Source organism: Brachycentrus maculatus, unplaced genomic scaffold (assembly GCF_059751285.1).
Source record: "Brachycentrus maculatus isolate JH-2025_06_01 unplaced genomic scaffold, ASM5975128v1 h1tg000757l, whole genome shotgun sequence".
Lineage (NCBI taxonomy): Eukaryota > Metazoa > Arthropoda > Insecta > Trichoptera > Brachycentridae > Brachycentrus > Brachycentrus maculatus.
The window spans coordinates 252,074-268,870 of NW_028281487.1; the positions used below are offsets into that span (position 1 = coordinate 252,074).

General features: G+C 29.5%; 1 protein-coding gene across 2 annotated transcripts in view; it reads left to right on the forward strand.

Moving 5' to 3' along the window:
* Positions 1 to 9,994, forward strand: part of LOC148300279 (putative inorganic phosphate cotransporter) — a 43,449-nt gene extending 33,455 nt beyond the window's left edge. Inside the window, exons 6-12 of one of the 2 annotated variants that reach the window (XM_088275017.1) lie at positions 948 to 1,097; positions 2,926 to 3,058; positions 4,478 to 4,599; positions 7,262 to 7,381; positions 8,485 to 8,629; positions 9,158 to 9,236; positions 9,348 to 9,994. In XM_088275017.1, coding sequence (XP_088131143.1) covers positions 948 to 1,097; positions 2,926 to 3,058; positions 4,478 to 4,599; positions 7,262 to 7,381; positions 8,485 to 8,629; positions 9,158 to 9,236; positions 9,348 to 9,363 — 765 coding nt within the window. In that variant the 3' untranslated portion in view covers positions 9,364 to 9,994. The remainder of the gene's footprint in view (positions 1 to 947; positions 1,098 to 2,925; positions 3,059 to 4,477; positions 4,600 to 7,261; positions 7,382 to 8,484; positions 8,630 to 9,157; positions 9,237 to 9,347) is intronic. The other variant, XM_088275018.1, reaches the window with a different exon arrangement.
* Positions 9,995 to 16,797: the final 6,803 nt, after the last annotated feature.

Here is a 16,797-nt window from a genome sequence, read left to right on the forward strand (position 1 = left end):
AGGGTTTGAATATATTGCAATACGAATAACAAATAAGGGTTTGGAATAGAAGAAGACTTTTCTCCGACCGGTTTCAAATTCACCAAACACATAAATAATAATCATGGTTTTCATTTTGAAAATGGCATAAAAATAATAAAATACAATACAAATTTTCATTAAGCACATGATCGCTAGCTTTTTACTTTTTTACTTTGTCATCTTTTTTATGTTTTTAAGTTTTTTATTTTTATTTTTTAAAAAAATGTTTACTGAGAGTCAAGTATTTTTTTGTATTTTATATTAAGTTTTTTATATTTTGTATTAACTAATTCTACTAAGAAACCTATACCCTTATACCCTGTACTATGACTATTTATTTTGTATACCCACACACAGCCCATGCCTTTGTGGGATCTTTTTTGTATTCATTTTTATTTTTTATTAATATTTTTTGTATATGAATTTATGCTATGTAATGCAAAAGAATTTAAAATAAAGAAAAAAACATTTAATTATTAATATGTCCGCCTCCGTAGTGTAATAAATGGTCAGCATGCTCGGCTACCGTTCTGGAGGTCCCGGGTTCAATTCCCAGGGGGGTTTAATAAATATAAGTGATTTTTTCACTCTAATATTTATTCAATATTACACTGGACTGGTACCTGAAGTGGAGGGCTGATCACCTTTCCTTCATGTGTAAACGATCGAGATAACACTGCGTTTATATGAAGCAGTGCCCTATGCACCATAAGGGTGCGGTAAGGGTTTTATTATTTATTATTATTAATTATTAATATTACATGACAAAATAATGGTGTAGGTACTTTAGAGATTTTAAAAATTAAAACGCATCAGAAAAACATATGATTAAAAACCAATTGAATTTAATGAAAGCCCCTTTTTTTCCTTTTCATTACAAAATGAATCTCTCGGCATATAGGTAATTTTATTAAAAACTTTTTCAGCACATTCCTACTCCGTGGAGAGCTATTCTAACATCGCTACCTTTCTGGGCTCTCTTGGTTTGTCACTGCGGACAGAATTGGGGATTCTGGATGTTACTTACTGAGATGCCTTCGTACATGAAATTGGTTCTTGGAGTCGATATTAAAAGGGTATGTGAAATAATAATACGTACACCATTGGTAGCCAACATTTTCAGCAGCCGGGCCAAATTTTAGAAATGAGATTTCCTACCGGGCCGATAAAAAAAATTATTTTATTATTCAAAGCAAACGAGAAATATCGCTCACTCCTTTCAAGAACGTCATAAATTAAAAAAAAAATGATTTTTCAGGAGAACGTTTTTTAAGTTTAAAAATATAAAATAATGTATTAAAAATAAATATCAAGTCACTTATTGAACTTTTTACTGTGCAACATATCTTTTAGGTAAACCCTGAAGGTTTTTTCTCTATTTGAAAAATATTTAGTATATTTAAAAAAATAATTAAACAATACGTTTTCTTCAAAATGCAAAAACTACATTTTCTGCTTTGTAGCGGGTAAATATTAAGTTAAAAATATGCCTCTTTTACTGGGATAAAGTACATTTTCCAAGCATTCTCAAAACATGCACAACTCAAAATTGTCGATTTTTGATTTATGACGTTCTTGAAAGGAGTGAGCAATATGTATATCTGTTGTTTTTTTAAAAAAAAAAGATATAACAAAAAAGAGAATCAAACATATTTATTACATTACAGTTGCGCAATTTTAAAAATAATAATAAAAAATAAATAAAATAAAATGAATTTTAGTGAGAAGTCTGATATTGTTCGTCAGAACTGTTTCGTTGATAACGATTCATTTTATTTTTTGACATCTCATCAAAGATGAAGAAGAATATGGAAGTCTGGGCATTTACGGCGCTGACGACCGTCATCGGCTGGTTTAAGTGATACACGTGTAATATTCACCAATTCTACCCATTATTGACAACCACACTACTCAAATTCAAATGGTTGTCAATAATGGGTAGAATTGGTGAATGTTACACGTGTGTAAAGTGATCACTTAAACCAGCCGATGACGGTCGTGATCCCCGTAAATGCCTCGACTTCCATATTCTTCTTCATCTTTGATGAGATGTCAAAAAATATAATGAAAATAACTCCTGTAATAGGAGATAATCCAGATTTTGTGAACAATATTTGGACACACTCAAAATGTTGTACGATTCATCTTGTTGCTTCACGCAAACAGTTTTCCAAATGCTTCAAATCAAACAATTTTGATGCGATTGTTTGTTAACACGGATATTGGTATGTAGAAGAAATTGTCACGATAGTGAGATACATCCATATATGGGATATCATACGAACTACGCACGATGGAATGTTCTTTTGGTGGTTTTATGTACAAGTAAAGAAAAAATGTGTGATATGCTCCGCGGGCGGCAAGAAGACACCCTCGATGTACACAAACGTACCATGCGTATTTTAAAAATATCCAATATCATCGACTGCCTTTATAAAAAAGGTACAGGATGGCGCAAAATGAATCACCCTATCGAAAGATGTTATAATTTTTGTAAATGGCTTTGTACGTCGATCATATTTGATATTTGTAAACTAGACAGCTGAAGTATACAAACAAATTGATAAAACGGACAAAAATATCTATCAACACTGACGACAGCCACTCGACAGATTTTATCTATGACACTTGACAGAAAAATTGTAAAGGTCCAAATTAAGATTTTCATGACTAATTTTTTAAATTTTATTTATTAAAAAAGTTGTTCAAAAACAAAATTGGATGATTAATTTTGTTTTTGAACAACTTAAATTGTTTCTATACTGCAGCTGTCTAGTTCACATCAGTATTATTTACGTACGACGCCATTTGCAACAATTATATAAAGGCAGTTTTTTCAACATTATGCTGTTCTAAATCAGTTTTATTTGTATGACATCTTTTAAAATGTTATTTTGGTTTCAGAATGGATTGCTATCAGCTCTTCCATACCTAGTGATGTGGATTTTGAGTTTCGTCTTTAGTTTCACTTCTGATTATCTCATAAATAACAAAATTGTGTCCGTCACAGTAGCAAGAAAGGTTTCCAATACTATCGGTAAGTCAAATATTATGTCTATAATTTGCCCTGGCACCGTTACTTAATTCGAGAAAGTGCTAATTGTTAGCGAAAAAGACGTGTGGAAATTTACCAAGTATTTTAATTTGCTAATATTTTATGACAACATATTTCGTCAATCCGAAAATGGAAATACATATATTGTGAAATCGGATATTTTTTGTTCGATTTTTAAATATTTTTTTTGTAAAAAAATATTGAAGTAGAAATTAATATATATGTTTAATAAAACAGTACTTTAGCCGGGTTCAACAAATATACTTTTTTTTTTTATTGATTATGAAAATATTTCATTTCTATTGTTAAATTATTGCAAAAGTATATTTTATCACAATATTTAAAATAAAAAAAAATATTTTTTTTATTTTATTTATTGTTTCGGCTTTCACTTTTTGGTAATAATACATAATGAAATTTAAAATAAAGTATTTGTTTTTTACCACTTCAGTGATATTTATTTTATTTTAACGCCTAGCTTCGGAAGCTACGCTTTCATCTTCAGGACCAAATGAAAATATTTTTACAATCAACACATATTTTGTTACACACGCATAGTACAAAAGGTAACAAATTGCCTTAATTACGTTGGTTGCCATTAAGGAAAAATTCACTGTTGAAAATATATTTTATATTTTGTTCGACAGTACAATCATTAATCATTTCTTGAATGTTTTTCGCAGATACTTTGTGGCACATTTTATAAACTTTATAAAATTAAACAGCTTTGTTTTTACCACTTTTTTATTATTAGTACACTTTAACTAACCGGTTTCGACAACAACCTTGTCATCATCAGGGTTTATTATATTCTAAAACATTAAAATACAAAAAAAAATACTCATAGTTAATTACATTCCTTACAATATATAAACAATGAAAAAAACTGAAAATATGATTTAAAAACTCCTAAATCCTTGTTGAAACCGGTTGGTTAAAGTGTACTTATAATAAAAAAGTGATTGAAACAAAGTTGTTTAAATTTATAAGTGCATTAATCATTAACTAAGAATTTCAAAAACATACAAATCGTAGTCGTACAGAAGAAAATGACCAACTACCAAAACGTAAAATGTTCAGGAGAGCCATTTGAGTCACTTTTGCTTGGCTAAAAAATAAACATCAATGCAGTAAGACAATTTTACCAAGTCAATATATTAAACTTCCAAGTTTAAAATCCTTTGGGATTTTTTCAGGTGAATATTAAGCCAGAAAGATATCAAATAGTCAATGGTCACGTTTTTGTAAAACAATGCACTTGGTCACTTTTTCCTGTATGACTACGATATAGTAAAAATATAAATTGATGTTCGCAATTATTTTATTTTTCAAAGGATTCAAATCACAATTTTGGCGTCAAACGTGTTATGCTCAATCTGGATTCTTCAAACTTTTCAACAGGTCATTGGGGTCCAGCCATAGCGCTCATCGGTCTATCCTATGCTCCTTCTGACGTCACCATAGCTGTAGCACTGCTCTGCATAACAGTGGGAATGAATGCGGGACATTATGTCGGATTCCAGGTTAATAACTGTTATATATCCCTGAAACGCAGACAAGGAAAAATAATCAGTAGGTCTTTGTAGGTTATCTGCTAAATAGTAGCCTGCCATGGAGCTAATAATGACTTGAAATTAGATTTTTTTTTATTTATTGTTTCGGCATTAACTTTGTGGTAAGACATGTTACAATGATTAAAGAAAACACTTCGTTTTTTACTAACTAACTAACTAACTAACCATCACGCCGCTTCCCCGCAGGGGTAGGCAGACAGAATAGAGCGCCACACCACTCTGTCCTTGCAAACATTCTTCGCCTCTTCCACGTTCATGCATCTCCTCATACATACCCGCCAATTGTTACGACTCCTAACCTGACCACTTTCAAGTATTTGGCATACCTGATCGTGCCATGTTTTTCTCGGTCTTCCTCTGCTTCTTTTCCCGCTAACATTCGCCTCATAAATTTGTTTTACCGTTCTTTCCTCACTCATTCGTTCTACATGTCCAAACCATCTCAACACACCTTTCTTAATTTTATCGATAATGCTTATCTCAGCTTTGCATTCCTTCCTTATTTCACTATTCGCACATCTATCATACATCGTTTTGTTACACATTCTTCTGAGAGATCGCATTTCGACTGCATTCAGTCTACTTTCATCCTTCTTTTGCCAGCTCCATGTTTCACTTCCATACATTAGAGTTGGAACCAGGACTCCGTTGTGCACTGCCAGTTTAGCTTCCGCTGATAGGTTTTTATTTGCTATAACTGATTTCAGTGCACCGTTCACTTTGTTCCCAGCATTCACTCTCCTTTCTATTTCTTTATCAATCTTTCCATCCCTAGAAAACATACTACCCAAATACACGAAATCATCTACCTGTTCCAGAAACTCTCCGTTTACTAATATTTCACATTCAGATCTGCATTCTTCTCTTTCAAAAACCATAATTCGTTTTTTACTACTTGAGTTAAAAAAAAAACAAAGTGTTTTCTTTAATCATTCTAGATTTTTTTTACATCTTATCAAAGATGAAGAAGAATATGGAAGTCTGGGCATTTACGGGGCTGACGGCCGTCATAGGCTGGTTTGATAATAAAAATGAAAATGGTATTTTCTGGCGTTTCCCATGTTTGTGATTGTAATCCAAGACAGCCTATTATGACGGTCGTCAGCCCCGTGAATGCTTAGACTTCCATATTCTTCTTCATCTTTGATGAGATGTCAAAAAAAAAAAAAAAATAACTCCTGTAATTGGAGATAATCCAGATTTTGTGAACAAGTATTTGGACACACTCAAAATGTTGTAAATAAATTATCTGGTCAAATTATAAGCTTAAATAATAAAAATGAAAATGGTATTTTCTGGCGTTTCTCATGTGTGTGATTGTTATCCAGGATTCGGACCTCACATACTAATATAATGAAATTAGATAATTACGCCCGTTGTTAATGTGTCACCTGTGACGTACCTATTTTTAATACTATCAATTTCTTCTTTTTTTGGTATCTGAACAAAGGTGAATAATAATATAGAAGTCTGGACATTTACAAGGATTACGGCCGTCATGGGCTTTGTTAATTGGTCACTTTACACACGTGTAACATTCACCAATTCTACCCGTGATTGACGACCCCAATTTTTTGTAACTTCTAGATGTATTGATCAAACTCGTAACACAGTATGTGGGAGTTCATAGGCAGCCATATATGTTGGAATAGGGAAAGCGTTTATTAAGCAGAGACTCTTCCATTTGTATGTGAGGTCCGAATCCTGGATTATATTCACATACTTAAATAACGCTTAAAAACATGATATTTTTTTTTACTATTTACTTTTAATTTGGACGGTTAATTTATTCACATTTTTTTGAGTGCATCCAAATACTTGTCCTTATTGAAGATAATCTAGGTTTGTGAATAAGGACATATTCAAAATATTTTCAATTGTTTCCTTAGTAAACCTTACTTTTTATAAATTAATACATAAACGTTTTTTATTTAAAATTATTTATTAAATGTTTTTTTTTTAATTCACACTTATTTTATTATAATTTTATTATAATTCACACAACTGCAGGGATTTTTGTTCGACAGTTTTCTTCTTCAAATTTTTCTTCTTTTCTAAGATACTGTTTCGTGGTATCATTCTTTAGAATATGTGTTTGACCAATAGTCACTTATGGGATTGAGGCAAGAGCAGATACTTCTTGAACAAAATCTCAACTTCGAATCTCTGAGATGAAAACTCTTCGATTTATAACCGGAAATACGTAGCGAGACCGCGTAAGAAACACTGATATCCGGAGCATGTGTAAGATGGAGGATATCGTGAGGTGGGGACGACAACGAAGGCGATACTAGAATGAACTTGTAAACAGAATGTCAGAAGACAGACTTCCACGTATCGCCCTTCAAGGAAACCCTGAAGGACGCAGACCCCCAGGTAGACTAACAAGGTGGAGAGATAGCTGGCAGTCAACATCCAAACAGATCCTGAGGATCTATAAAAATAACAAAAATATTTGTTTTAGAGATACATTGATTATTAATTGTCTTCATTCATAATCGAGATAGTTTTTAAGCTTTTAAGGTTCTTTTGGTGAATTGTCTGAAAATAAATATTCAATTTTTTTCTTTCATCTATTGTTATTCAATACTATATTTTTTTTTGTTTCCAGGTGAATCACATTGATCTTGCACCAAACTTCGCTGGAGTGCTACTTGGTTTAACGAATGCTGCTGCAAACGTCCTTTCTATAATCGCTCCCCTTTCAGTAGGATTGATTCTAACTGAAGACGTAAGTTCTTATATATATACTACTTTGTTTTATTATTTTTATTACTATGCTAAAAACACCAACAATGGAAATGGCAGCGCCATCTGTTTAAAATATGTTGGATCAGCAACACACTCAGTACTTAACACTGCTCGTGACGGACAACGTGTTTTTTGACAGCTGTTAAAATATTGTATACCCACAAATAATGTGGAATGATGCATAATGTTAATGTGTGTTATGTCTTTTCTTTCTTTTCTTTTGACCAAACTGAGCCACAGCAATGCGTAACTGGGTATGTATATTATAGATGTGTCACCACCATTTTCTACGACCGTATAATAGTATTAATATGATATTCTTTAACTATGATACTTGAGAAGATTTTTTTACTAAGTAAAGCGTCATTTTCACGAGCCTATTCAGTAGTACATTACAAAAACCATTGCAATAAGATAAGACATTTACAAAATTCGTGACAAAGTAGGGTCAAATATTTAAATATACCTTTATATTTACATATATATATATATATATATATATATATATATATATATATATATATATATATATATATATATATATATATATATATATATATATATGTATATATATATATGTATATATATATATATTATATGTGTATATATATATATATATATATATATATATGTATATATATATATATATATATATATATATATATATATATATATATATATATATATATATATATATATATATATATATATATAAAAGGATTTATAGCATATTTAGTTTACATCTCTTAAAAATTAAAGTGGATATGTATAGTTCGAAATAAATAAATAAAGTTGATTCCATTAAAAAACAAAACAAAAGATAAAACAATACAATAGACGCAATGGATTCAATATCTCACACCAATCAAGATCCATCACATATCTCATTTGTTTGTCTTATTCGTCTTGGGTCTAATATTCAAGATTACAGCATAAATAAAGCTACTTTATGAAGAAAAATAACTTTTCTTAAAATATTAAGGGATGCAGAGAGAGGAATAGACAAAGGGCTCATTTCGATCATATATTGTAATTTTTTATTATTTGTACCGTATAGTTCATATATTTTATTGTGATTTTCAGAATCAAACGGAAGCTGAAGCCTGGAGACCAATATTCTTCCTTTCTTCGGCTATTTACTTCCTGTGCAATCTGTTTTGGGTTCTCTTTGGAACGAGCGAACAGCAACCGTGGAATGATCCAGATTTCATGAAGAAAAACGACATAGGTAAAAATAACTTTTTAAGAATGCCACTCATTTGAAAGACAATTAAGTTATTTTTGTTTTTCACACACACACATATGTATTTGTAATTTTTAAAATATATACATATATATATATATATATATATATATATATATATATATATATATATATATATATATATATATATATATATATATATATATATATATATATAAATATATATATATATATATATATATATATATATATATATATATATATATATATATATATATATATATATATATATATATATATATATATATATATATATATATATATATATATATATATATATATATATATATATATATATATATATATATATATATATATAAACTAGGAATCTAAAATTCAAAAGTGATAAAAGCTCTGGGCAATCTACATAATTATATAAAATTTATTATTGCGAACTAGCGAACGATTTTTAAAAAATTATTTAAGGAGGCATAAAAGTCGATTTAAAAATATTTTTTTAAATTTATGCAAATTTATGATAATAATTTCCAGAATTAAAAAATTTGCCCGATTCAATAAACACGACTCAGGAAATTTTAACAACAGAGGGAAAGGAAACAAAGGAAACTGGGTACGAGTAATTTCAGAATTTAGCCAATTTCCTAAAGTTTTCTCTTATTTATAAAATACATAAAATTTAATTCATAAAATTACTAATTTTTATTTATTTTTTATTTTTCAGAAACAATATCAAGTAACTTTAGTAAACAAGAGGAATCTGACAGCAAAAAAATTTAAAATTATGTAATATTAGCTTTGTTACGAGGTTATATGTAATATATCTTAATTTTTAAGATTTGTGAGTGAAATCCAACGACGCGCGACGGCCAAAGTATTGAGAATAGAATTATTTTTAAATTATTATGAAGAGAATTATCACAAATAACAAATTATTGTGAAGAGAATTATCACAAATTACAAATTATTGTGAAGAGAATTGTAAAGATAAAATTTAGCTGTAAGCTTGTTATTTTTCTTTCAAACATATTTATTCACAATACAACGCATTTGGAGTAACGATACAATCGCTTAAAGAGCTAAGTTTTTTCTACCAAAATGTACTAGTTAAAATGTTGATTAATAACCAGGTTTATAACATGTTTAAAGTGGTAAAAATCGCTTGGTAAAAATATATTTAAAGAAAATAATAGTAAAATTGGAATCAGGATAAGAAAACTAATCATGTAAAACTTAGTAAAAAAACACGATAATTAAGATGTTATCCAACGAGCGATTATATTTCAGACATGACATCAAGGCATTGGAGAAGAGAAAGAGATTATAAGATCATCCTAAAATCTGACCACACTCGAAAAAAATAACAGAAAAGATTAATGCTTTAAATCAAATTTGTAATACTCCCTTTTTTAACACCCTATATGCAGTGTGTCAAAATTTCTATATCATGATTTGACTGTTGTATTTGTGATAATATAATATATGAATAACAGTGAAAGCACGTGTATAAAAATAAGGCAGTCTCTATTTATTACAAATATACTAAAAATACTAAAATGTACTGTTAAATAAAGGCAGCATTATTTTAAGATATCATTTGACAATTGTTTGACAAAAATTTTCTCCATCAGTGAATCTTTTTGAAAATGTCCCCTGAATGTAAATAAGAAAAAGCATTTTAACAAATTCAACTGAAAATTAATCGATAGATTTTATTTTCACTTAATTAAATAAATAATCGCAGACTTCAGACTTTTGACCCCTATCCGCACTCAATGGTGCATAGGGCACTGCATCGTATTGAAGCTGTTTTATCTTGATCGCTACTTACCGAGGGCAAAGTGATCACTCCTGCGCTTCAATGACCAGTACAAGTTAATATTAAATAAATATTAGAGTGAAAAATGACTAGTAAATATTTTTTTTTAAATTTATTTTGAAATAAATCATTATTGAAACATACCCATGATTTCAAGATTTACGGTGTGGTAAATAATTGTTAGAGTCTACCTCGTGGGCATAAATATTCTTTAAAAAAATATATTCATTTAAATAAACGAGAACATACATAGCATCTGGCAAATTTGGGATCCAAATAAAGTTTCTATATTTATACTCTAATGCTCCAATCTATTTCGTTCGACCTTCAACTTAAAGCATAAGTTTTTTTTAATCTTCCAATAAAATTATAATGTTAGTTAGATACCTCCTAACCGTGACAAACTTCAATATATTTTTGTTCGTCAGATTAGGGTTTGAAGGTTCGTTAAATTTAGGGTGACACAAAATGAATCAAACTATCGAAAAATGCTGTAATTTTTGCAAATGGTGTCGTACGTCAGTATTATTTGAAATTTGTGAACTAGACAGCTGCAGTATACAAACAAATTGATAAAATGGGCACAAATGTCGATCAACACTGGCGGCAGACACTTGACGGATATCACCATTTCCACTTTTCAGAAAAAAAAGTAATGGAAAAACAACATTGGATGATTTCTTTTGCACCACTGTAAATTTGTTTGTATACTGCAGCTGTTTAGTTAACAAGTGTCAAATATGATTGACGTACAACGCCATTTGCAATAATTATAAAACCTTCCTATAGGGTAATTGATTTTGCGCCATGTATAAGAAATGGATTATTGTAAATAATCAAGTTTTATATCATTTAAATGTGATAATATTGTATATAAATAAAAAATAGGGAGAAATATGGTTAATTTAAATTTTTTTAGTTTTGTGTAAATTGGTAGGTACTTAATTTATTAATAGTGTTGTATTAATAGTAGACAGTATTGAATTTAATTCAAATGTACAAAGAAAATTAATTACGTCTTCATTTAAAACGATTATTTATTTGTTAAGTTGTACGATCAAAGACTTTTATAACTTGGCTTATAAAATGAGAAAATTGCTTAAAAATTATTTTTTTTTAATTTAAATTTAATTTTAATATTTTTCGAATCAGGGGCTAATTTTAAAACGTGGTCAGTTATGTAAAAAAATATATTTTATATGATGGTTTTTAAGTTCCCTTAATGTATGTACCTCAAAAACATTGGATTATTTCTGAAAATGTGAAAATAACTCAGTTTTAACAAATTTTTTCTGTAACTTTTGATGTTTTTTATATTTAAAAAATAGGTCATTAATTTTTTTTTTGTTTTGGACTATTGTGAAAACAGATTTGAACTTGACCACTTTTGAAAAAAAACTTATAAAAAATGGTTTGAATAAAAGAATGAGTATCTATAAAGATGTCTGTTCTATAAGTAATGTAAACAATTATTATAAATATTTTCTAACTCAAAATAAATATTTATTAAATTCTTCATTGTATTATGTGAAAATTATGGAAACCATATTGTAAATATAAAATTTATAAATAATCAAAAACTAGTGTTTTTATTTTTAAAATCCCATATTAAAAATTATTTTGCTTTATGTATGGTATATCGCTCACTCCTTTCAACAACGTCAAATATCAAAAATCGTAAATTTTCAGTTGTGGATGTTTTAGGAATGCCCAGAAAATTTTCTATATCCCAGCAAAAGCGACATTTTTTCAACTTAATATTTACCCGCTACAGGGCAGAAAGTGTTGTTTTTGCATTTTGAAGAAAAGTTTTTGCTTGATTATTTTTTTAAATATCATAAATATTTTTCAAATGGAGAAAAAAACATTCAGGTTTTACCTAAAAGATCTGTTGCACAGTCAAAAGTTATGAGTGGCTTGATATTTATTTTTAATACTTTTTATAAAATTTTTAAACTTTAAAAACAATCTCCTGAAAAATCAAGTTTTTTGACCAATGTTATTGTTGGAAGGAGTGAGCGATATGTTAATTACAAGAGGAAAAAATGATTTATAGTATTTATTACAATTATCTAAAAAAATAAGTAAGTTGCGTTAAGATGGTTGAATGACATGTGGAATGAATGAGTGAGGAAATAACGCCAAAACACATTTATGAAGCGAATGTATTTGAAAAAAGGAGTAGAGGAAAGAAAGACCGAGAAAAACTTGGCATGATCAGGTATGTCTAATATTTGAAAGCGGTCAGGTCTTTCTTATTTGTTTTTCAGTCTTCTTAACCTTTTTCCCATGTCCTAAAATGATTCATGGAAATTACTCATCGCGAATATTGTATATGTGACTTATGTAAGTATTATGTTTAAATAAATAAATAAATATAGTCCAGAATTAAGCCTAGAACCTACACGATAACTAAAAGCTCTGACAATGGGTGTTTTATTTAGAGCTTTGGTTATTAAACCGGCAGCGTTGATCCTGAAGACTGTCAATTTTACAGTTGACAGTTCATTTGTAGCCAGTACATTATGCCATTTCACCATTAATAGACTGAATGACCATTATGCGCGTCGTAGGTTAAGTGAATGAGCCAAAAACAATATTGAGCTTTATCCTCTTTTTCAACGCAATTTTTTTATCATCGATGAGGCATATTTTTGGTTAAATAGCTTTATCCATGAGCAGAATTGCCGAATTTGGAGTGGAGAAAACCCAGAAGTCTTTGTTGCCTGTTATATCCATTTTAAGTCACTGTTTGGTGTGCTTTATAGGCAGGTGGAATCATCGGCCCATATTTTTTAAAGACGATGCCGGCAAGAATGATACGGTCAATAGAGGGCGCTACAGAACCATGATTACTAACTTCTTCGTACCTCAGTTGAATGGTATTGATGTGACAGAGCTGTGGTTTCAACAAGGTGGCACAACATGCCACACGGTGCCATCATCAATTCATTTAAAAAACACCCTACGTATATACACAAACCTTCTTAATTATATGTACACACTTTAGAGACTTTTTTTTATTTTAATATATGTTTTAATATTTGAAAGTCATTTGACTTGGAAATAGTGGAGGTCGTTGACCATACGTACTATGGTTAATACTACTTCAATACATGAATTCGTTAGTAATGCAAAGCCAAAATTAAATTCACATGTGAATATGATTCATCCAACAATTGTTATTCAACTGACCATAATTTAACATACGTTTGCCATAAGGCCATGTGTGTATTCGGTAGATTTTTTGCCATAGATTTCGCTTCTATGCTATGGTGCAATTCTCAAAGCCTTCGGTTTATTTTTAATTATAATAATGCGCGAATCAATTGGACAATTCAAATGGATGAATGGGTTAAAATTAAGGTGAAAGATAGCGCGTTAAAGCCCAACATACGATAAATAAAAAAATAATTTTCTATAGCCCAGGTAACATCTAACGTAATTGTTTTTTCTTTTTCTTAAAACACCGTTTTCGTATTGAAGAAATAAGTTTAGTAAGTATATTATGAGAACATTTTAAGTGTGTCCAAATATTTGTTCCCAAATCTGGATTATCTCCAATTAGGAGTTATTTTTTGTATGATTTTTCGACATCTCGACATAGATGAAGAAAAAGTTGGAAGTCTGGGCATTAACGGAGACTACGACCGTCATAAGTTGTAATTCTACTCATGATTGGCAACCCCACACTTGGACACACTTAAAATGTTCTCATAATCTCAATAAAACAATCGTAGGTTTTGAGAAATTTCTAAAAAAGTTTTATTTTTATTTTTATTTCCTTATAGTGCTTGGTTCCATAACTTTAATTTTTTATTACATAGAATAGGTGTATAGGTGCCTATTGACATATCTTTTGTATATTATATTGATAGCTTCGAATACTTGTGCATAAAAAAAATACTTAAAAAAACGGAAGAATCAATCGCGCAAAAAAATATATCTATACAACGTTATACACACTAATCTAAGCTTAATTGATTTATTTAAAATAAAAAAAAAATTCTACGAGTATGCATCATTAAATTCGGTTTGAATAGGACTTGCTGTTTGAGAAAAAATCCGTAATGAGACATGCCAATGCGTACATGATAATAATTATGCGTTAATGATAATTCAAACGGTTCATAAGAAGTGAACAAAAGAGTTTTTAATGAGTTTTTTCTTTACATAATTTATTCTGCTTTTTTTATTGTAAAAATCTCAACCTTACCAAAAAAAATTAAGTGTTTTTTTGTTGTTCTTTTATTGTATAGCTATGAAAAAGGATTTTTTTAATTTGAGATACCTCGTTGTATTTTTTGCTAGTTTATACAAGTTTTCAGACAACATTTTCAATACTGCTTTGAATCATGAATACTACTTTGAATATATCGCACACCTAGATAAAAACTGTATCAACTCAAAAATTGAGATTTTTAGATAATCACTTATTCGGATTCTATAAACGAAGACGTGTATATCAATTTATCGATTTGTCAATGGCTTAAATAATCTTCAAAATAAAGCACTATATATTCTTTTTGATGAATAAAAGAGTTCGATTCTCTCTGCTTACCCCTTCGGGAAGCGGCGTGATGGTTAATTAGTAAGTTAGTATGAAATATTTTAATGTAAATATTCTTTAATATGTATTGTCCATTTATAAAAGAAAACAGGAAACTTCTATTACATAAGGCGACATTACTCTACGTTTTTCGTTTCTCCTGAAAAAACAGTTTTATTGAGTTGATACTCTTTTGATCTAGGGGTGCGATACATTTTTTTTTAATTGTTACTTATTTATAAAGTACAATATAACGTCCAATTTGATTAGTAAATAGTTTGTTTTGAAGTGAAAACCCGTATAAACGTTAGTTTAAAGATGTAATTGCAGAATAAATGATTAAATATTTCAAATATTCTTAATTGATAATAGGAGCCAAGACATCGAGGCCTTGTATTTGAAATATAATGAGCTCTTTTAAACCTCTTTTGGTTTTGCGATTAAAACCTTTTTATGATATAATATAACTTATTCTAGCCAAATGTTACAAAGTTTTTGTTGAAGTGATTTTTACGAATATAATAGAGTGTCTAATAAATAAAAATATTGAATTTAAAACTTTTTCCGTTTTTGTAGTTTGTTCTTGATTTATTCTGATCATATCGTGTTAAGTAATATAACTAGATTTCAATTTTAAATTAAATAAACTACATTTTGAGTATGTCCAAATACTTGTTCACAAAGCTTTTTCAAGAATTTGAGTACTATTGTTTTTAATCGTGAGAAGAATTGGTGAATGTTACACGTGTGTAAAGTGATCAGTTAAACCAGTCTATGACGGTCGTAAGACTCGCAAATTCCCCGACATCCATATTCTTCTTCAGCTACATATGTTGAGGTGTCAAAAAATGATATAAAATAAAATAAAACAAATCAGGTAAGAATTTGAAGAGGATCAAAAAATGGAATGACCAAACCACCCAAATAAATAAAAACAATGACAAAACATAAAAATTGTTTCATTTTTGGTTTTCCGCTATAAGGTTTTTTGTTCTTTTGTTCGTATACCGTTTTACCACATAAGTTTTTTTTGCATTCTTGAAAATTTTAAATAAAATTATTTTAATAAAGCTGGGTTTCATATCTTTTTATGAGCAAACAAGCTGTACCCAGCTTCGCGTTGCTATGGCTGAGCCTGATTAAACAAAAAATAAAGAAACGAGATTGCATATTTTTTAAATTGACGTTTCATTTTAAAAAGCAATGAAAATATTTTTAAAAAATTAATGAAACATATATTTAAAAAAAAAAACATTGAAAATATGACAGCAGCTGCCATGAGAAATGTTTAGTATTGCGTCAGTTACTGTGACGTCGAAAAGATGGCGCTGCCATTGCGGTTAAAACATTTTCAACCGTCGCGGGTAAAAACAGCTGTCAAATAAAAACAGCTCGTATTTAGACGTAAAATAGAATTAGGGATTATATATTTAGCTTAGACCGAGTGACGTGCAATCCCTATTCCAAGGATTCAGTACTCGGAGCGGGAAATGAGAGATTTTAAATCACATTTGTACAAGTTTTAATGCCATTTGTACGAACTTATGCATTTAAGTGATGATACGTAGTTTAAAGGTAAGCAAATTTAACACAATTTTATCCTCTTCCGCAGCGAAGGACTATCGGTGTGCCAAATCGGAGAGTATGTATGGCGAGATGCATGAATGTGGAAGAGGAAAATAATGTTTGAAAAGATTGGTAGGGCATTATATTCTCTCTGCGTAACCCTGCAGGGAAGCAGCGTGATGTTTAGTTAGTAAGTGAGGAATGATGTGTAGAAAAATAAGAATAGCAGTAATGGCTAAC